The following is a 23,453-nucleotide window of genomic DNA, read 5'->3' as shown; positions in this document are numbered from 1 at the left end:
ACCACAAACTGGCGACTAGGATCGGGCTGCACCAAGACGGGTGCAGTCGAGAAGCGCTGTTTCAACTCCCTGAACGCGGCATCGCACCGATCCGACCAGGTGAAGGGAACTTTTGGTGAGGTCAGGGCTGTCAGGGGGCTAACTACCTGACTATACCCCTTAATGAACCTCCTGTAAAAATTTGCGAAGCCGAGGAACTGTTGCAGCTTCCTACGGCTCGTAGGTTGGGGCCAGTCTCTCACCGCTGCGACCTTGGCCGGATCTGGGGCGATGGAGTTGGAGGAGATGATAAACCCCAGGAAGGACAAAGAGGTGCGGTGAAACTCACACTTCTCGCCCTTCACAAACAGCCGGTTCTCCAACAACCGCTGCAGGACCTGACGTACATGCCGTACATGGGTCTCAGGATCCGGAGAAAAAATGAGTATATCGTCCAGATATATGAAGACGAATCGGTGCAGGAAGTCCCGCAAGACGTCATTAACCAAAGCTTGGAACGTCGCGGGGGCGTTAGTGAGGCCGAACGGCATGACCAGGTACTCAAAATGACCTAACGGGGTGTTGAATGCCGTCTTCCATTCGTCTCCCTTCCGGACCCGAACTAGGTGATATGCGTTCCTAAGATCCAGCTTAGTAAAGATTTTGGCTCCATGCAGGGGGGTGAACACGGAATCCAACAATGGCAACGGGTATCGGTTGCGAACCGTAATCTCATTCAGCCCCCTGTAATCAATGCATGGACGGAGTCCGCCATCTTTCTTGCCCACAAAAAAGAAACCTGCACCCATCGGGGAGGTGGAGTTCCGGATCAGCCCGGCAGCTAATGAGTCCCGGATGTAGGTCTCCATTGATTCGCGCTCAGGTCGTGAGAGGTTGTACAGCCTGCTGGACGGGAACTCAGCGCCTGGAACCAAATCAATGGCACAATCGTACGGACGGTGCGGGGGAAGGGTGAGTGCCAGATCCTTGCTGAAGACGTCAGCAAGATCGTGGTACTCAACCGGCACTGCCGTCAGATTGGGAGGGACTTTGACCTCCTCCTTAGCATGTAAACCGGGAGGAACCGAGGATCCTAAACACACCTGATGGCAGGTTTCGCTTCACTGAACCACCACCCCAGACGGCCAGTCAATCTGGGGATTGTGCTTCAACATCCATGGGAAGCCCAAAATCACGCAGGAGGTAGTAGGAGTTACAAAAAACTCAATCTCCTCCCGATGGTTTCCAGACACCACCAGAGTTACTGGTTGTGTCTTGTGTGTGATTAAAGGGAGGAGGGTGCCATCTAGTGCCCGCACCTGCAATGGCGAAGGAAGCGCCACCAGAGGGAGCCCTACCTCCCTTACCCATCTGCTGTCTAGCAAATTCCCTTCTGACCCCGTGTCCACCAGTGCTGGGGCTTGAAGGGTTAAATCCCCGCTCAGGATTGTAACTGGGAGTCGTGTGGCAATCTGTGTGTGTCCCACGTGAATGTTATGACCCCCCCTTAGCCCAGTCTCTAAGGGCGGTTGTTGTCGTTGTGGCCGTTTGGGGCAGTTTCTCTGTATGTGCTCCTTTGAGCTGCAGAGAAAACACTCCCCACGGACCAGCCTCCTCATTTTGGCCCTGTGCGTTTCCCTAACAACGTCGGCAGGGGGAGCTGTTGCCCCACGGAGCACTGCGGCTGTGGAGCGTGGGGAGGGCGGCCCCTTTTCGAACCCGGAAGGGAGAGGGACGGCGCGTATCCGTCACGTCTTTCGCCTCGCTCCCGACGGCGTTCCTCCAACCGATTGTCTAACCGTATAACAAGATCGATAAGCTCATCTAATTCCCGCAGTTCATCCTTGGCCACCAGGTGCTCCTTCAGGACCGATGACAGTCCGTTTACGAAGGCGGCGCGGAGCGCAGCGTTATTCCAGCCGGACCTCGCAGCCGCGATGCGGAAGTCGACTGCATAAGCGGCTGCGCTCCGGCGTCCCTGTCTCATTGACAGCAGCACAGTCGAAGCGGCCTCTCCCCTGTTAGGGTGATCAAACACAGTCTTGAACTCCCTCACAAACCCAGTGTACGTGTGAAGGAGCCATGAATTTTGCTCCCAAAGCGCCGTAGCCCAAGCGCGTGCCTTGATTAATCACATAAGCTACTTTACTAGCATCTGACGCATACATGACAGGACGTTGTGCAAAGACGAGCGAACACTGCATGAGAAAGTCCGCGCACGTCTCCACACAACCTCCGTACGGCTCAGGAGGGCTTATGTATGCTTCAGGGGATGGTGGGAGGGGTTGTTGAACCACCACTGGAACATTCATATCCTGCACAGGGTCGGCAGGAGGAGGAGCTGCAGCAGTGCCCTGAGCGCTCGCCGCCACCTGCGCGGAGAGAGCCTCCACCCTGTGGTTCAGGAGGATGTTTTGCTCGGTCATTTGATCCAACCGAGCCGTAAAAGCGGTGAGGATGTGCTGCAGCTCACCAATCACGCCTCCTGCAGACGCCTGCGCTCCCTGCTCTCCCATTGGTCGTTCAACAGCTGGGTGACGCCCCTCGGAGTCCATGACGCTGGCCGAGATATCCTGTTTGGAAAGTGTAGTGACACGGACCCACAACAGGGGGCGTAAATGAACGGACAATAGAGGGAGTTAAATTAGAACACTTTACTGTTGTGAATGTCACAACCACACACAGCAGATTACAGAATAAATACAAGTCAATTAATGAAGGTGTCGTGTGGGCAGGCTCGACGATAGGAGACGCCCGTCTGGAGATGAACCGGAACCACACGATTTCCACCGCCACCGAACCCGAAGGATACTGGAGCCGCCAAGTCCCGAAGTCCCCAGGTGGCCACTGTCTCAGCGTGTCGGATCTGGTACTGCTGGCGGAGAACAAAGACAGTCAAGTGTGGGTGTGTGTACACCCCGTAACCATAATGGTGGGAATTCCACCTCCACCTTTAACACACACTCGTGCAGCGTCTGTTTAACCACTTATCTGACGGGACGTAGGCCGAAACAGTTGCGACCCACGCTGGTCCTCTGGTTGACAGCTGCAACACAATAGCTCTTGAAATCACTGAACGCTGGCAGAGAAAGTTACCTCTCACAGAAGTCAATATCTTGGCGATGTGGTGGAGGTGTCATCCTGCTTTTATCCAGGGTGAGATGCAGATGATCGGTGACAGCTGTCATAGTTGATGAGTGACAGCTGTCACCTCGGCTGTTCCTGTAGGCGGCAGCGCCCTCTCGTGCCTGAAGCCCGCACTTCAGGCTGGGCGCCCTCTGGTGGTGGGCCAGCAGTACCCCCTCTTCTGGCGGCCCACACAACAGGTCCACCGAGATAAAATAAAATAAAATAAAATAATGTTAAATTACTCTGTTTCTGTTTTAAACTTGTTTTATGTCAAACATGGCACATGAATTTACAGGGGTGAAAGGCGCTGCGCTCCGGCTGTAGAATACTGTTTCTCTTCCCGGTGTACAGCTGTGCTCCGGCTTACTTTCACCTCTGCAAACAGGCATTGCCCGATCAATTTCTTCTACTTTTATATTGTAGTAGTAACAAGTAACGAAGATGTTTAAGAGAAATGTATCAGAGTAAAAGTTGAGGAAATGTAATGAAGTAAAAGTGTAATGAAGTAAAAGTGAAAGTCACCAGAAATGTAAATAAAGTAAAGTACAAGTATCTTACCATAAAATTACTTTGGTAAAAGTTAAAGTCTCCATTAAAAGTCAGAATTCTACTTAAGTACAGTAATGAAGTATTTCTACTTTGTTACATTACAACACTGCTTTTAATCAGCGGTATGGGAAAACTTTGGGTTCCCAGTGAGCTACGGTTGCATTGTTCAGCAGTTATAGGGTATGTGCTCACTCAGAATCATGAGTTGCTTGTCTGTTGTCTCTCACAAACTTCCTGATGCATTCACTGTCACTCATAAAATCCCTATCCGTCTTGCTCTCTCACTTGTCCATCCACTCCATACAAGCACTGCTCTTAGAAGAGCCACACTTCTCTAACATGCTAAGGCAGAGTTGACATTATCATGCAGATGTGCCAATCACCGGGGCTAGGCAGGAAAACAGTTGCCTTCTCCCCCGCGTTTTATCAAACTTGTACTGATCCATGATGTCTAAACCATGCTGTAAACTGAATGGTGATTTCTGTGTATCGTTCCACCTGTAGTTTGCAGGTGGGGAGCACAAAGGTGGAACTGGCCATCATGTTCAGATGCAGCAGGGATACAGGGTGGAGCCAGCTGTCTGAGCCTGGTTGAATATGGAGGAGATACAGCAATAAGACAAGTATCAACAGCAGGTGGATTAGGAGTTTCTGGAAAAAAACCCAAAAAAACCAAACAAAAAACAAACAAACAAACAAAAAAAACCTCAAATGCTTCACCTCAGGGAGTTGTGGTGGATGAGTGACATTTCCCCCCCCCAAAAAAAGATCTTGCATGCTTTGATACTTTTGGGACAATCATTTTCTCACCAGAAAACCTCTCACTTCAGGGGTCTCCATCGTAATAGCAATGGGTCAGGTGCTGGCATTCTTGGGTCCTAACTAAGATGACATATGACACTATGGTTTATTTCATGGTTCATTCAACGACAAATGAAGTGACATATTACACCACCCCTTTGTGCCCTGCACCCTTCTTTGCACTCAGATCACACATTATGTAAACAGAAAGTGGAGTTAGACAAGCCACAAATGAATTTGCGCTATGCACCTTCAATCAACAAGCTAGCCCCAGGACTCTAACCAGTGACATAAAATGATGACTGGATGTCTTTTGTACCAGAAGAATGATTGGGTACAACTGGAATAGTTTGGTGTCAAATGAGCAGTTACTTATGGAGACTCAGATCAGGCATACTACCAGTAGTTCCATTGAGAGTCATCATCAACAGCACTATGCTCATGCGGTGCACTTGTCTGAACATCATCTGGCCTGCAAGTGCATCAGTGCTGAGGCAACTGGAAAAAGCCAAAGGAATGCCCAGGTATGTATGGTTGCAGTAGATATAGTCGATGGCAACTTTCAGGAGGTAGGGATGGATCAATTGTCCCCCTGGGTGGTTTCTATAGGGCAGTGGATTTGGCAATGAGCTCCATAAGTGCATACTCCTACACCTCACATCAATTCAATTTATATAGCGCCAAATCGCAACAGAGTTGCCTCAAGGCGCTTCACACAAGTAAGGTCTAACCTTACTAACCCCCAGAGCAACAGTGGTAAGGAAAAACTCCCCCTGAGGAAGAAACGTCAAGCAGACCAGACTCAAAGGAGTGACCCTCTGCTTGGGCCATGCTACAAACATAAATTACAGAACAATTCACAAAAGGAATATACAGGAAATGCTGTTGGTGCACAGGACAGGAGGGTCTCCAGCACAAATACCACACCCATCTCTGGATGGAGCTGCACCTTAAACTGAGAGAAAAAACAGAATCAGGCATCAGAAAGACAAGAAATACAGTATCATTTGTCAGCATTAAACAACAAGAAAAACAGGAAATACTAAGGTGATCACCGGCCACTAGCCCTAAGCTTCACTAAAAGACACAGAATTTAGGTAAAGGTGAGGCCGCAGCACGCTCTGTTTCCCAATAAAATGAATTAAAAGAGTAAAAAGTGTAGAACTATACTATGCCAATATGCTAGCCATATGAAAGGGAAAATAAGTGCGTCTTAAGTCTGGACTTGAAAGCCTCCACAGAATCTGTTTTACTGACGTGGGGAGATCATTTCACAGAACAGGGGCACGATAAGAGAAAGCTCTACAACCCACAGACTTCTTATTCACCCTAGGGACATAAAGTAGTCCTGCACCCTGAGAATGCAAAGCCCGGGCCAGTACGTAAAGCTTAATTAGGTCAACTAGGTAGGGAGGTGCCAGTCCGTGAACAATTTTATAGACTAGTAGCAGAATCTTAAAATCTGATCTCACTGGACCAGGAAGCCAGTCAAGGGATGTCAAAATGGGTGTAATGTGGTCAAACTTTCTGCTTCGTGTCAAAAGTCTGGCTGCAGCATTTTGAACCAGTTGGAGAGCCCTAATGCTGGACTGCAGTAAACCAGAAAATAGAACATTGCTGTAGTCCAATCTACAACCCCTGGCAAAAATTATGGAATCACCGGCCTCGGAGGATGTTCATTCAGTTGTTTAATTTTGTGGAAAAAAGCAGATCACAGACATGACCCAAAACTAAAGTCATTTCAAATGGCAACTTTCTGGCTTTAAGAAACACTATAAGAAATCAAGAAAAAAGATTGTGACAGTCAGTAACGGTTACCTTTTTAGACCAAGCAGAGGAAAAAATATGGAATCACTCAATTCTGAGGAATAAATTATGGAATCACCCTGTAAATTTCCATCCCCCAAACTAAAACCTGCATCAAATCAGATCTGCTCATTGACATTGACCCTATGCCATGACATTGATCCTATGTGTCTTTTTGCAAGGAACGTTTTCACAGTTTTTGCTCTATGGCAAGATGCATTATCATCTTGAAAAATGATTTCAACATCCCCAAACATCCTTTCAATTGTCCAAAATATCAACGTAAACTTGTGCATTTATTGATGATGTAATGACAGCCATCTCCCCAGTGCCTTTACCTGACATGCAGCCCCATATCATCAATGACTGTGGAAATTTAGATGTTCTCTTCAGGCAATCATCTTTATAAATCTCATTGGAACGGCACCAAACAAAAGTTCCAGCATCATCACCTTGCCCAATGCAGATTTGAGATTCATCACTGAATATCACTTTCATCCAGTCATCCACAGTCCACGATTGCTTTTCCTTAGCCCATTGTAACCTTGTTTATTCTGTTTAGGTGTTAATGATGGCTTTTGTTTAGCTTTTCTGTATGTAAATCGCATTTCCTTTAGGCGGTTTCTTACAGTTCAGTCATAGACGTTGACTCCAGTTTCCTCCTATTCGTTCCTCATTTGTTTTGTTGTGCATTTTTGGATTTTTGAGACATATTGCTTTAAGTTTTCTGTCTTGACGCTTTGATGTCTTCCTTGGTCTACCAGTATGTTTGCCTTTAACAACCTTCCCATGTTTTTTGTATTTGGTCCTGAGTTTAGACACAGCTGACTGTGAACAACCAACATCTTTTGCAACATTGCATGATGATTTACTCTCTTTTAAGAGTTTGATAATCCTCTCCTTTGTTTCAACTGACATCTCTCGTGTTGGAGCCATGATTCATGTCAGTCCACTTGGTGCAACAGCTCTCCAAGGTGTGATCACTCCTTTTTAGATGCAGACTAATGAGCAGATCTGATATGATGCAGGTGTTAGTTTTGGGAATGAAAATTTACAGGGTGATTCCATAATTTTTTCCTCAGAATTGAGTGATTCCATATTTTTTTCCTCTGCTTGGTCTAAAAAAGTAACCGTTACTGACTGCCACAATCTTTTTTTCTTGATTTCTTATAGTGTTTCTTAAAGCCAGAAAGTTGCCATTTGAAATGACTTTAGTTTTGTGTCATGTGTGTGATCTGCTTTTTTTCTACAAAATTAAACAACTGAATGAACATCCTCCGAGGCCGGTGATTCCATAATTTTTTGCCAGGGGTTGTAGAAGAGATAAACGCATGGATCAGGGTCTCAGCATCAGCCATAGACAGGATGGGACGAATCTTCGCTATATTTCACAGGTGGAAGAAAGCAGTCCTCATAATATTATTAATGTGGAGGTCAAAGGACAATGCAGGATCAAAAATTACCCCAAGGTTCCTCATTTTGTCAGTGTGATGTATGACACACGAGCCGATGCTGAGCGTTAACTGATCAAATTGATGCCGATGTCTCACTGGACCAAGAACCATCATTTCAGTCTTATCAGAGTTTAAAAGTAGGAAGTTTCTAGACATCCAACTTCTCACTGCTGCAAGGCAATCTTCTAAGGATTTTAAGTGAATGAGATTACCAGCAGTTATTGGCATGTATAACTGAGTATCATCAGCATAGCAGTGAAAGGTAATCCGAAAATGCCTCAATATGTGCTCAAGGGGTACTATATAAAGGGAGAAAAGCAGGGGGCCTAAGACAGACCCCTGTGAAACCCCAAATTTCATGTCACTGAGGTTAGAGGTAGTGTTACTGTACAAAACACAGTGAGAATGACTGGTCAAGTATGACGTCAACCATGCAAGGGCACTCCCAGTAATCCCAAAGTGATTTTCCTACCTATGAAGTAGAATATGATGATCCACGGTATCAACTGCAGCACTGAGATTTAACAGCACCAGAACCGTAGTGGTGTCTGAATCCATTGCAAGCATAAGATCATTCACCACTTTAGTGAAAGCCATCTCTGTGGAATGATATTTTCTAAAAGCAGACTGCAGTGACTCAAAGAGATTATTCTCAGTAAGCTAGTCCACGAGCTGCTGTGACACCACTTTTTCCAGAATTTTAGAGCAAAATGATAGATTTGATATCGGCCGATAGTTTGTCAATACACTAGGGTCAAGATTAGGTTTCTTAAGTAATGGTTTAATCACTGCAGATTTGAAACATTTAGGAACAGATCCAGAAGTTAAAGAGTCATAATTTCCAGCACAGTTGGCCCAAGAGTGGGCCACAGGTCCTTTTGTTGGTATAGGAGGAAATAAACAGGTTTTCCTTTATCTCTTATCGTTCATGGTGGATCTGAGGCATGTTTGCACAAATTTTAACTTAGAAAAAGTCTGTTCACAAGAAGCAGAACTCAATACACTAGGTTCAAGATTAGGTTTCTTAAGTAATGGTTTAATCACTGCAGATTTTAAACATTTAGGAACAGATCCAGAAGTTAAAGAAAGATTACATGACCTTAAGTACTAATTTACAATGCCCCTTTGCCAAACAGATTCAATTAGTGTTATTGTTCAATGACATATGGACCAAACTGTACTTTCTATTGTTTTGTCCTCAAATAAAAGTTGGAAATTATGGTAGATTTTCACCTCACTATAATTTAAATTGATCCTTCACATGCATTGTGTCATCCAGCTTGAGCAGCTCACTGGCACCTAAAAAATAAAAAAGCATGCTGTGACTGTGACACAAACTGTGTATCAGAGGAGGTTTGCTGACACCATCTGCACATTATAGCTTTGATTGCTTCCCTTGTTTGTGATTTTTTTTGCTCATTGCATTTCATTGTGACTTATGAAGGCAAAGAGCACCTGCGCACGGTGAAACATATCACGCCTTCCCCTGGTAGAGACAGGAGGAAATGACTAATAGCACAGACAGCATGTCTCCTGGGTGCTGGCTACTAGAGCAGCACACTGTTATCAGCACTGACCATACCTTATTAATGCTGCACCCTGGATCACTCTGTCAGACCAGACACAATCTCATGCATTTTGGCTCAGCTGTTTTGTCTGAGAAAATTCAATCATCTTTCTCTTGTCTAAAAGTCTAAAAGTAGTTTCTGTCAGTGCCAGAACTATATCCATATAACTCAAAACTTTTTGTTTTCGGGTTACCGGCCAATAGGCCACTAGCCCTATGTCGTGGTGCAGCATCCGTCGCTGTAGTCAATGGCGTCGTCATTCATTTATTGCAATATCTCAAAAACTGTCTAATATGTATATGTCACAGACAAGAATGAGCGAAGCTCTTCAGGATCTCACCATGTCATTTAGGTCCTTCAGACTTTTTTGAGCACATGCTTCAGGGAAGCAGTACCATGGCTAAAACCTTTCAGCTTCTCCCCCAGACTCCCCACCTTTTTAACCATTTTTCTTTTTTTGCCTTTCAGCTTCTGGAGGGGCTCCACCCCTAATGACAGCCCTCTTAACCCCCTGCCACTTTAAGCATTTTTTTAATGTAGATGTAAATTAATATTCAAACTTTTCAGCTAGATGACAGTAGGGCTATACAATATGGCAAAATGATCATATCTCAATATTGTCGTATAAATATAAGATATGACTATGATTTCAAACAAAGTGCAGCAACAGTGAAAATTAAACATTCTTAAAGGACATGTCTCACGTTTTTAACGTTCCAGTTAGAAAGACAACATAAAAGTACTCATGATTGTAAGTGTCTCCGCACACATGTGCTAATAATTAGTGATCTCTGATGTATTTTATTCCTTTCACTCTGAGCGTTAGCAGGTGCATTTCTGGAAAACATTTTACTCAGCAGTTCTCTGCACTTTTCAGTGTGTGATGTCAGAAACATCCCAATGACTGACAGACAGAGGGAAACAAACCTGCTCCGTCCAAAAACGAAGCTTCTGAGCTGCCTTTCAAAAGTGATGGCTCGGATTTACAGACAGGAGACAACACGCTTCACCCTGAAACGCTTAACTTTTTCAGAGTGTCGGATTTTGGAGCCTAAAGTGTGGTGATGTGCTGTTTGTGTGGATGCTGGTTTACTGAAGCTGTGGACATGATGATGCTGTTTTTAACAGACTGCCTGGACACAGAGATGGATTTGTTACATTGGATAAAGTCAGAATACATTATTTCCAGGAGTTAATGGACGTTATTTAATGTGCCATGATTGTAAGAGAGGCCAAGCTGCAGCCGGCGAGCACACGCGCACATGTGTGCTTCTGTGTTCGTGTTGAGTTTACATTTGGAAAACAATATAACACGGTGAGTCTGGCATGTTCAGGATTTTACCCCTTTTGTGTTTTGTGGCAAGCTTTTTTTTTTTTTTGCTTTGAGGAGCTGGAGAGTGTGTGTGTGTGTGTGTATGTGCTGCGATGCTCGCTGTGTGTGTGCGGTTGCTCGTTGCACCTCAGCTCACTGCAAAAAGGAAGCAGATGCATTTTTTAGATTTTACTGATAACAACAGTCATAATTACTGATAACAGCACTCATAATTAATCGTGTAAGGTGGATTAGAACTTCTTGTTATCCACATCGCCGACTACTGGACAGGAGGGACCTAGCACTCAATATATGTCACTAATTTCAAGATGCAGCTTCTTTTTTTTTTTTTTGCATGTGCCATGACATGTCAATCATCTGTTTTCAATCAGATCTCAGTGGAGTCCAGCGCAAGAAACTCATGCCAGAAAGTGTTCAACATTTGACAGTTCCTGTTTCACTGTGGACTCAAGATTTGGCACTTCCTGTTTCAGTGTGAACTTGCTACTGTGCTCCCGCGAGATTCCACGAGAGCTTGTCTATCAATCCAGGAAGTGCTCAACATTTGACATTTCCCGTTTCACTGTGGACTCAAAATTTGGCACTTCCTGTTTGGAACTCAAGGTACCATGGGCGAGCTATGTGCCACTGTGCGTCACTTTGCTCATAATAACCTTTTTGCTAATTTGGCAAAGGCATACTATTGGTCATTGACATTGTTCCCATCCCAAAAATATTTGCATAGATTTGTTCATTTGGAAATGGCAGCCATTTTTAAGACAAAAATGGCCATTTTGCCTTGAGATTTAATTCAGCCGGTAACCCACAGGGCACTTGGCACTCTAGTTTGTTTTGTGACCAATTTGTTGAACACTTAGTGGTTGTAGATAACAAGTGGAAACACATCTCAACACCTTACATCACAAACTAAAGAGATACGAAAGCACATACCTCCAGCAATTGTTGTTAAATTACGAAGGTGTTGTTTGGATACCTTGACATCACTGTTATTTACTTCGAACATTTGAACTTTCAATTTGGTTCAACCAAAAAAGATGTTTTTTGGTGCCCATCAAACATGACTATAGTTCAGTTCATTTGCAGTGTGAAAAGTTTTGGGGGGTGGTTTGGACTATATGGACATCTAGATAATCTTGATCTCACTTAAAACTGAACTACGTTGTTCGATTATTTGTATTTTTGAGGAGAAGAAGTTTCACATAACAATGGTGACATTCAATAAACTGGGTAGGATTCAGTGTTGCTGTACACTGGCACAATCTTGTCTGATGTGTGTCAGTGGTTGTGTGTCTGCATACCTCTCTCATTCCGCATTGCTACCAAGGGCAGTGACATGCAGTGCCAGAAAGCACAGAGTAAGTGAAGCATGGAGAAAACAGTTTTCAGCATGTCAGTGTTGCTTAGCATCTTACCTTCACTATATCGCCTAGCTCTACTTGTGGGAAGTTACCACAAGAAGAGCTGGGCGATATGGTATGAGCTGATCCCAAAGGAGGAAACAGATTTGTGTAGATCCAAATTTGTACTGTGGATGTTTTGGCTTTTTCAACATTTCATGATTATTTTTTAAATAAATAGTGACTATCTTTTTGGTACACTGGAACAACTCAGTCTATTTTTCCATTGCCCATTGAAAGTTGTGATCATGTGACTTCAGTTTGACTTAACATTGAATGGTGTTGCTGTTGGTGCAGTGTTCAATCTTTTTAGTTAGGGTTATGGTGTGGTTAGTTTGCACTACTCGCATTTATTAAAGGAGCAGATATGTTTTTGTATGATTGACAGGATTATCAGGCGTATGCCAAATTGAGTGTATAAATGCTAGAGGGGGGGCTTACATCTTATTGATTCATCTTTAAATTTGGTTTAATAAATGTTTTGTTGGCATATACCAACCTGTTTTGTTATGGGGTAATTTTCAGACTTGATTGATTTGGGTTATTTTGTGGATTTTAATCATGAGAAAAACTGCCAGACCACTCAAGAATACTCATAAGTATTAAAAAACCCATTCACTTGCAATTATATAACATAGCCTAAAATTTCCTTGAATAAACATGAGTAGTAAAATGTAGATTTCTCTGTATGAACAGGTAATTAATTACATGACCACTGTAAATACGGTCAGGCGACATCTCCCAGAAGCTGCTGCAACCCCCGTCCCCTGTAAACACAAGAAGGCACTGGTTGTTTAGTTAGGCCTTTCAAAACAGCGAAAGATTCTCCAGTTAACTCTGAATTATGTCTGTTAATAAATTGTAAAATATTTCCATCGATTTCTGAAATATTTCCTGTTTCAGGAGGCATTCATCTTGCAGTATGAAATTACTGACCCACTGAAAGTCTGAGAAACAGTGAATAAAGAAGTAAGTACTAAAGGCTCCGAGGCCCACTGGATGGGATGCCAGTCCAAAGCAGGTTACTTCCCTGGGATAGGCTGGTACCCAGACTGGGACAATGCAGGTGAAGTGCCTTGTTCAGTGACATGACAAGCATGACCAGGGAAACAGAACTTGACCAGTGGAAATATTTGTTCAAATTTCCAAAACTTTTTATGTGTGGTATTTTCCAAAGTACAAGTTGTGGACAGGGTCTAAATGGTTAAGTGCACTTAATTCCAGTATAGAAGATTCCTGGTTTAAAAAAAAAAACACCCCTGCCCTTTCTCAGTGTAATATGGAGTTGTGTCAGGAAGGGCATCTGGCGTAAAATTTGTGCTAAAATCACCGTCCAGCTCCACATCAGATATGTGGTGGCCTGTGAAACAAGGGAGCAGCCAAAGGGACTTGTTTACATTTTCCAGAGCTGGTAGTTGCTGTAACTTATCCAGGGTTTTCATGTATCCCATAATCCCTTGCGCGCCAGAGAGTCGCTGCAGTCAAAACAACATAGAGAATCCATATGATGGCAATTGTAAATGAATATTATACTACAAAAATGTAATTTTTTTATGCTTTTTGTCACGTTAATAAGAGACTGCATGCATGATACCCTGAAAACTTGATAAAACAATTATAACAAATAATCCATGTGTGCTATGTTTAATCTGCGTGGAATTTAATAAACGCAAACTGAATTTCAGACATATTCTGTTTGTTTTATGTAAACATGCAAGACAGACACGGATTATTTTTTATAATTGTTTTAGCAAGTTTTCAGGGTATCATGCATGTAGTCTCTTATTAACGATGAAAAGCATAAAAAATTACATTTTTGTAGTATAATATTAATTTACAACTGTCATCGTGTGGATTCTCTATGTTGTTTTGATTGCAGCGACTCTCTGGCGCACAAGGGATTATGGGATACGCGCAAACCCCGAATGGTGTGTGTGAATGGCGGGAAAGCTCCTGAGACACCTCGAAACCTCCGCGCCTGTAGGTGTCACTGTAGTGGGACACGTACGTCCCCTGACTACTCCTCAACTCCTCCTCCAGCTTTAAAGCGGAGTTGGAGGGTGTGTTTTTTTGCGGGGTTAAACACCGTTGCGGAAAGACGGTGCTGGCAGTCGGTTCACGAGCCCAGACGAAACCTCTGGAACCGGGAGGAGCAGACCACGCTCTTCCCTGTGACTTCAGCCTCCGACGTGGTCTTGTTCTCTCGGTTAGACGGTGGAAATGCCGCATACACGAACAGTAAGAGCACACAATTGAACTCATTAGTGTGTAAAAATGCAGAGCTGCGGCGGGGTTTGTCTCCAAGGTCAGTGTCTGAGCACCGTCACCGTCCTGAGGACTTTTGTCCGCGAGAGGAGGCGCGGAGGAGCCGCCGCTGCCGTGTGTTTGTCGCCTCCAGCATCAACGCTGTCATCTTTCACCGAGCAGGACGTCGACCAGACTCACTGACGCACAAACTTAACGAGACGCGGTTTTACTTTACTTTACATCACGGTGTCTGTAATAAAAGATTAAAAACGATAATTTCACCGGAGCCATTTCCTGCCTGACGTTTAACCTGCTACGGCGCTGAAGCTAGCTAAGGCGTCTGTGAGCAGCACGTACTTGGTCGGACTTTCCTCTGAGTTGGCACCATGTCCTGGAGGACCGGTGTCCACAGCCCGGCTGCGTTCGGCAGCACTTTCCTGGAGCGGGGGCTGCTCCTGTTCCTGGTTCTGGTCTTTCTGGAGGGTTCCGTGCTTCCTCTCGGAGCTTCGAGCTCCCCTGATGTCACCCACAAGGAGAGTTCGGACACCCACGGAGCATCCACAGGAGGGCACAACACCACCCACACCAAAAAGGCCTTCCCTGTCCTGAACGTGGACTACCCCAACGTAAAGGTTCCGTTTGAGATCTCACTGTGGGTGCTGCTGGCCTCTCTGATGAAATTAGGTGAGTGATCAAGCACGATGTTATTGATTCGCTGCTGCTGTTGCACAATACCACCTCGTGACCCAGCAGGTCAATATGGAACTTTTTCCAACTTCTTTAACAGGGAAGTGATTTTTTTTCTCCCCCTAGGCACTGAGAAAGCCTATGCACATACCCTGTAAAATTAATCAGGTCTCGTGGAAAGAAAAAGGATGTGAACCCTTGAGCTTTAGCATGTTTGAACATTGTAATGACATCAAGTTTAAAAAGTAATCTAAATGAAAGAAAAATAGTAAGAGCCTTTGGCTCCTCCCTTGTTCTCACTCAGGGTTGCCACAGCAGAACCGAGGTGGATCTGCATGTTGATTTGGCACAAGATTTACGCTGGATGCCCTAACTTCCATTACATGGAGAAATGTGCCAGGGGTGGGGTTTGAACCTGGTGTAGTGGTTTGATCAGTCCCCCTGTCTTCACTGTGTATGCGTCATTTCGTAGCGCCAGCAAAGATGAACAGATTGTCGCCTCGTTTCTGCTTAAAATGATTTAAGAGGTTTTACTGTTACTTGATGGTGAAGGCAGGAGGACTGATCACACAGGGGTACCGATCAGGCCATTACACCGGCGAATCTGAGTCTGACGCTATACCCAAACCAATCAAAAGGAATAATGTGATTATTAACCATCAGATGACAAAGTAAAACCTCCTAAATCATTCTAAAGTCAGTCTTAGGTAGAAACGAGGCAGTAATCTGATGATCGCTGCTAACACTCTGAAATGACTCATGCGCAGTGAAGGCAGGGGAGCCAATCTGTAGGGGGGACCATTCAGTCTACAACACTGGGACCTTCCGCACTGAAACCAAGCACGCTAACCACTTGGTAAATGAAAGAAAAAAATAAAAGTCAAAATGATAGGTTGTGTAAACAAAAAGTAAATTATCACTTTTACAGCTAGTTTTCATCAGACAAGTCAGTGGATGGATGCATGACATTTCCAACTCACTGAATGTCTTTCCCATCATTTACATCAAGTCATTAAATCAGGGGTGGGCAATTAATTTTTACAAGGGGCCACATAGAGAACCTGAATTATGTTCGAGGGCCACACCATCGATAACTTGGCTGTCTCCCATTACAAATCTTACAAAAAATTACCTATTTAATAGCTTTTATAGGTAATTTTTATTATTGTAATAATATGTAAATACAAGGTTGGGTAGGATTACTTTGAAATGTAATCCAAAAGTAATCAGATTACAAGTAATCCAAATGTATGTACATACATACATGTAATCCACATGTATTCCTTCAAAGTAATCCTACCCAACCCTGTGTAAATATTTAAATATATGTAAATAAACCTCTCTAATGAGTTGCAACACACAAGCTTGACATTTTTAATATATGTAATAATAATCACAGACCTGATGAGGGCCGGACAGAGACATGCAAAGGGCCGCATGTGGCCCCCGGGCCGCAGTTTGCCCAGGTTTGCATTAAATATAGGATTGTGTGGTAAATCTGTGTGGAAGAGGTAGTTCTCAAAAACTGACCGTGCAAGAAGGACACAAGTGAGGAAAGCCACCAAGACACCTGTGATAACCTGAAGAACTTATAGTCTCCTGTGGCTGTGATTGGAGAAATTGTAATTTCAGTTCAATTTATTTTCCTTTATATAGTGCCAAATCACAACAGAGTTGCCTCAAGGCGCTTCACACAGGTAAGGTCTAACCTTACCAACTCCCAGAGCAACAGTGGTAAGGAAAAACTCCCTCTGAGGAAGAAACCTCAAGCAGACCAGACTCAAAGGGGTGACCCTCTGCTTGGGCCATGCTACAAACATAAATTACAGAAATAATTCACAGAACAATTCACGGACGAATGTACAAAAATTGGTGTTGGTGCACAGGACAGGAGGGTCGCCAACACAAACACAACTCCCATCTCTGGATGGAGCTGCACCTTAAACAGAGAAAAAACAGAATCAGGCATCAGAAAGACAAAAAATACTGTATAATTTGCCAGCATTAATCAACAAGAAAAACAAGATGCTGTAAATTTTGCATCACCAGCTTTATGGTATTTTAGTGGTACAGAGGAGGATTTTCTTAAGATGATAAATTTCAGCTACGATTTAGCAGAAGGTACCTGAGAGATGTAAGCCTAGATTCTATCAGTTTTGTTGTTTGAAAATCCTTACCTGCTCCACTTTGCTTGAGTGGTGACGCAAAAGTCAAAAATTGCGCTGTGCATATTTTTTACAATAGCAGCCACAGAAGCTTATAACTTCTTCAGGGTTGTCATGGGTGTCTTGGTGGATTTTCTCACCAGTCTCCTTCATGTATATTCACTTAGTTTTTCAGAACTGCTTCTTCCAGACAGATTGACCGTACCAATATGTCTTGGACCGTACCGTGTCCAAGACATATTCAGCCACTTGGGAATGTTCATGTATCATCCCCTGATGTGTCTGAAGAAAAGAGGCTGTAAAACTGATTACACTAAAGAGTGCAATTAATTATGTAAGCCAACATTTTGGCTTCCATATTTTTTTATTCCATCTATGTCATAGTCTACAGATTGGTTTTCACTGTGAGTTCAAAGGAAATATTGTTGAAATGTTTATGTACAAAAGTCTAATTTTTTTTTTTTTTCTTTAAATTTAATAGCATTCCAACATTCAGACGTGCTCAAGGGTTCGCTTCTTTTTCTTGGCACTGTAGACAAGAGTCCTCTTTTAATTATTTTTTTTAAACAAGTGGTAACTCCAAAATAATTACCAACTTTTAACTTGCAAAATTTAAAGGGTGTACAGTTAAACACACAAGTATTTTTAACAATCACACAATATCCATCACTAGGGATGGGTATTGATTAAAATTTTATCTATCGATGCCATTATCGATTCTGCTTATCGATCCAGTTCCTTATCGATTCCCTTATTGATACCGCTTGTGAATTTTGTACTAAAAGTAGGCTTTACAGGTTTTCTATGTATTTCATTGAGTCTTCAAGTAAATAAATATGAAATTGGTCACTGTATCTTTGATCTCTGGACATAAATAAAAATAAACAAAACAGTGTTTCACTTTGAAGTTATTAATTCTGACTGGACTCTATCATTATAACTTGACTCGGCAGAGAGCCGCGCAGCGTTTGGAGCTGTGTGAACAGAACGGAGGACGATTCTCATTTCTTTCTCGCAACAAGACAGGAGTCCCAGTTAGTGACTTTAATCCACACAAAAGTGACTCACGATTGAGATATTCAGGGATGAAAGTGGTGAAAAACAAAAAAAGCTGAAACCCAAAATTACCCCCCAACACCACCTGCACGAAAATGTTTGAATTCTAGAAGCTCTGAAATACAATCTGGGACTATTCCAGATGATAAATTGCAGTTTTAGGTGAGAGGAAAAAAAAAAGAACAACTTTCCTTATTCAAATTCATTCCAGTGGTATTCTGCTCTTACTAGGATGCAGCAGTTTTCTAGTTTCAGATAGTTCTGGAGGAAATCACTGAATAAATTAACACATTGAAAATATGGTTTGACCGAAACAAACTGTCATTAAACTTAAACAAGACAGGGATGAAATGGAATGAAATTTCTCTAAAATTGTATATAATAACTAATCATTAGATTATTAATATATAAACAAAAATAAATTTAAAAAAATGTTACAATTTGTAATACATTTGACTCTTTTACAACAACACACGCTTATACAGAAAACAAATGCACCCGAATGTGATGACAGCTGCAACTGCTTAATGCTAACTTTAACATTGAAAATGGCATAGACATGCTAACACGTTAGCATCGCTCCCGTTTTTAAGTTATAAAATACATCTATCAACTGTTTCAGAAGACCATAACAGGAATCGTTAAGCAAAAAGGTTATTGATGTCGGTAGATCGAATCATTTCTTAACGATACCCGAAAGGAACTGGTTCTCGATACCCATCCCTATCCATCACAGTGGAGTTCAAATGTCACAATCAACTATAAATCAGTCAATATGGATCAATATTTAAGTGTAGCCTGTTAGCTCTAATTCAAGAGGCTTCACAAAAATGTTATGAAGTGGCTATCTGTACATAGCTGTATTAATAATATAAACTTGTGTCCATGCACAGTTATTTGTTCCTTTGGGTTTGAGTTAGTGTTAATCCCATAACCATTTGTACGTGGCATGTATGATGACTCCAAGCTATGACCCAAAGCAAGCCACACCTTCGACACACTCAACAGCACCCTTTGGAATGACACAGGCATTAAGCTCAGCACGAAAATCACTACTCACAGAGCTGTCGTTCTTAGCACCCTTTGATACTGCTACGATTCCTGAACAACTTATTTTCACCTCATCCAGCTGCTAGAGCAAAACAGTTCAATCTTTACCTCATCAGACCAGAGGATTTTGTTTCTCATAATCTGAGAGTCCTTCAGGTGCCTTTTGGCAAACTCCAGGTGGGCTGCCATGTGCCTTTTACTAAGGAGTGGCTTCCGTCTGGTCACTTAACCATAGAGGCCTGATTGGTAGGTTGCTGCAGAGATGGTTGTCCTTCTGGAAGGCTCTCCTTTCTTCACAGAGGAATGGTGGAGCTCTAACAGAGTGACCATCGAGTTCATGGTCACCTCCTTGACTAAGGCCCTTCTCCCAGATCGCTCAGTTTAGACAGGCGGCCAGCTCTAGGAAGAGTCCTGGTGGATCTGAACTTCTTCCATTTACAGAAGATGGAGGCCACTGTGCTCACTGGGACCTTCAAAGCAGCACAAATATTTTTGTACCCTTCCCCAGATTTGTGCCTCGAGACAATCCTGTCTCAGAGGTCTACAGACAATTCCTTTGTCTTCATGCTTGGTTTGTGCTCTGACATACCCTGTCAATTGTGGGACTTTATATGTAGACAGGTGTCTTTCCAAATCATGTCCAATCAACTGAATTTACCCCAGGTGGACTCCTATTAAACTGTAGAAACATCTCAAGGATGATCGGTGGAAACAGGATGCACCTGAGCTCAGTTTTGAACTTCATGGCAAAGGCTGTGAATAAGAATAAGAAGAACTTTATTAATCCCAAAGAAAATTGTTTTGCCAGAGTGCCTAAACAGTCAACATTGCTTTTTTTTTTTTTTTTTTTACAGTGAGAAGGATGAGTGCAACATGTTTATGCAAAATGACTGAAGACGCTTGCACAAGATGTTGACAGTATTGCACATAGCTCTGAGTAAAAAACTCTAATCGTTATGTATTCTAGGACTGCAGGTATGGAATATTTTTGGAATAGAGTATTCTATCGATTATTTTATCGATTATCGGATAAAAAGTACTTTTGTGTTTTTAAACTATCAGTAGTGGCAAGGCTCGACCTAAACAATGGCACAATCTCGCTGTTCCATCATGCAGATTTTTAAGTTTAGGGTGTTTCCTCTTGTAGCTTTGCCAAACCATAAGCCTAGGTGGTCTGTGAAATATTTAGTCTGCGGAGAGGACATTCTTTTTTTTTTTCTCTTATTACACATTTCATTTGCACTTTTTATTACTGTGATTTATTCAGTGTATATTTATACATGCTGTACAGAGAGAGTGCAGCTTAAACCAAAGTCAGAATCCTTGTTTTCTGTGGATACTTGGCGAATAACACAGCCTTTGAAAAACGGCTGTAGAATGTAGCATTTCCACAAAAGCTGCGCTTTTAAATGAACTGTACAGCCTGTTGATTTAAAAACTCGTATCAAATCTGAATAAAGGCATTTTTTTGAATAGTTAAACAATATTCGCTTAAAATGCATGTCGTTTCACTTCATCTGTGTAGGTGGAGAGCAGCCAGTGGACCAAACCGTGTTTAAAAAAACATTAGCTCTTACATTACATTAGTTATGCACATGCTCTGCGGCAGGGGTGCCCAAGTTCGGTCCTCGAGATCTACCTGATTGTGTCGGATGGATTGTCCCGAAGCCTCACAAACTGTGAGGTAGTTGGCAATCCAGGCCACCAGTTTAACATCCACCTTTATGTCCTGTAGCTTTTTGCTGAGCAGGTTAGGCTTGATGGTGTTGAACACCCTGGAGAAGTCAAAGAACATGACTCACAGTGGTACCTGCCTCCTTCAGGTGAGAATAACTCTGTGCAGCATGAAGATGATGGCATCCTCCACTCCCCTGTTGGGCTGGTATGAGAACTGCAGGCGATGATTCAGTGACTGCGGAGCTGCTTCAGTATGAGCCTCTCAACTGACTTTATAGAATGTGATGTTAGAGCAGCAAGTCTGTAGTCATTAAGTGTGTTGGAATTCTTCTTGGGCACAGGGACCAGACATGAGGTTTTCTACCACTCAGGAGCAACCATCTGGCTCAGGCTCAAATTGAAGATGTGCTGGAAAATCCCATACACCTCCTCTGCAGTGATGGTGATGGGAGATGTTGGGGAGGATGAGGCAGTGGTGGAGGCAGGTTCGTGAGAGGAAGGGGTGGTAATAATTAGGGTGTGTGGGGTGGGGGATCGCTGGGGGGAGGGTGGGCAGCGACCATGAAGAACAGGTTTAACTTTTTGGCCTCATGAAGGTCTCCTTCCATCAATGGGTCTGCCTTCTTACCATGATCAGTGATGGTTCTTATCCCCTTCCACACCTCCCTCAAGTTGTTAAGCTGGAGCTTGCTCTCCAGCTTCCTCCTGTAACTGTCCTTCCCCTCTGCGATCTTCTTCCTAAGTTCTTGCTACATCCTTTTCAGCTCCTATTGGTCTCCACTCCTGATTGCATCCTTCCTGTTCCGTGTTGCCTTGATGTCCATAGTCACTCAGTTTGTTGCTGGGGTAATGGCGCACAGTCCTGGTTGGGATAATATTGTCTGTACAGAAGTTGATATAATCTGTTATGCAGTTCGTAACGCTTTCAATGTCCTCCCCCTGTGCATCAAAGTGCACAGACCAGTCAGTTGCCTCAAAATGCCCACGAAGACTGTGTTCAGCCCCCTGTGATCATAATTTAACCTACATTGACCAACCAGAGCCCCTGTGTATGAATAGAATGGACGAATATGGATGTATGAATAGGAAGGACATCAGAAGTGCTCCAATCGCAAATCGGGGTTATTCAACATGTTGGATTGTCTTGGCCCGATATCGCAGTGTGTGTGGTGTCCCCTGACCACAAATGAGCACGCAGCCTGTTGAATGTGACGTGTAGCCAATCAGAAAGCGAAGTGACGGACGCACAGAGCTGAAAATAAAATGAAAACAGCTGTTTTAACTTACCAGAATGTCCAATGGTTGCGCTGTCTCCACTCCTGTAAAGAACACCTTTTCTTTTTCTTTTTGTATCATTTTTTCCCCTCTGTTTTAAATAGTCCACAAACTATCTCAGTCTGTTTACTCTGACGTTATGTTTAATCTCGAGAGATTTTGCGAGACTTCCTGTCTGACCTGGAATGTTCATGTGTGAAATCTGTTTGTTTGTGGTGTGTTGTTTTTACCGTGTGGCTGAACACCACACACTGTATGACCAAACCTGTCAGATCTATGAATTTTTATCTCCACGTGTGTGGTCTTTCAGGTTTTGGAAACCAACAGATAATTTTAAAATCCTGTCATGTGAACCAGGCATTACCAGTAGTAGTTTTCATCTGGTGTGGCAGAGAGCTGCTATCATGCATGGTTTACCTCTCTATCTGTGAGAGTGGAAATGTTAATATTTTTTTTTTTAATTAAAGTTTTTGAATTTGTTTAAATCTCATCATTCTCACTGGATGAAGTTATCATTATTTATGTAAAAAAAACAAAAACCTTTTGGTTGTGCCCTCACGTCAGATCGCCTTCAGTATTTTGTCAGTCTTTGTTTGTTTGATTTTTGTGCAAATGACAACCTTTCATAAAACATCACTCTGTTCAAATTTAAAATCATTATTATTATTAGTTAGTGCTGCTATTCTGGGATCATCCTTGAAATCTTACACTAGTTCATATAAAATGTCAACTTGTGTAATTAGCTTTGACACATTTTCTCCTGCTGCTGGTGGCAGTAAACTCATGCACACATCACACCTTTAAAAATAAATGTATCAATGATGCGGGCCGCACTGAAATATGAATGAATGGAAGCAGTGTAACGTTACATTTAACATAAGCGACAAACACTGGGACAAAAAGTAAACGGGACAGCACAGTTTAGCTCACTCTGCCTGGATCCTTCCACGATACGATGCTCGAGCATGGCTGCATTACTGCCGTGATTAGCCATTTCTGACTTTTAGTTTGCGGAGCACCATATTGTTTGGTTGCTGCTTAAAATACTCCTACAGTTTAGAAGTGTGTGAGCGAGTTTTTTTTTTTTTTTTCTTTTTCCTGTCTGCTTCAGCTGCTTGCTCTTCAGAGTTCATGCTCTGCCTACATGCAGCCATATTGTGATGCATCGAAGCACATTATGTAAATCGATGCGTTTACGTAATCTATTGAGTTGACACACAGTCCCAGCCCAAGTATTATTATACAAATAGTGAATGTTTGAGTTCAATGGTATGAATATT

At 42.9% G+C, this 23,453-nt stretch overlaps 1 protein-coding gene across 1 annotated transcript in view; it reads left to right on the top strand.

The window, feature by feature from the left end:
• The first annotated feature begins 14,013 nt into the window (after window positions 1–14,013).
• slc9a1a (solute carrier family 9 member A1a) overlaps window positions 14,014–23,453 on the top strand; it is a 110,994-nt gene continuing 101,554 nt past the window's right edge. Inside the window, 1 exon segment of the mRNA XM_034174116.1 lies at window positions 14,014–14,947. Within this exon segment, the coding sequence (XP_034030007.1) occupies window positions 14,650–14,947 (298 nt within the window). The 5' untranslated portion in view covers window positions 14,014–14,649.

Source organism: Thalassophryne amazonica, chromosome 7 (assembly GCF_902500255.1).
Source record: "Thalassophryne amazonica chromosome 7, fThaAma1.1, whole genome shotgun sequence".
Classification (NCBI taxonomy): domain Eukaryota; kingdom Metazoa; phylum Chordata; class Actinopteri; order Batrachoidiformes; family Batrachoididae; genus Thalassophryne; species Thalassophryne amazonica.
This window is presented reverse-complemented; position numbering and strand designations above follow the sequence as displayed.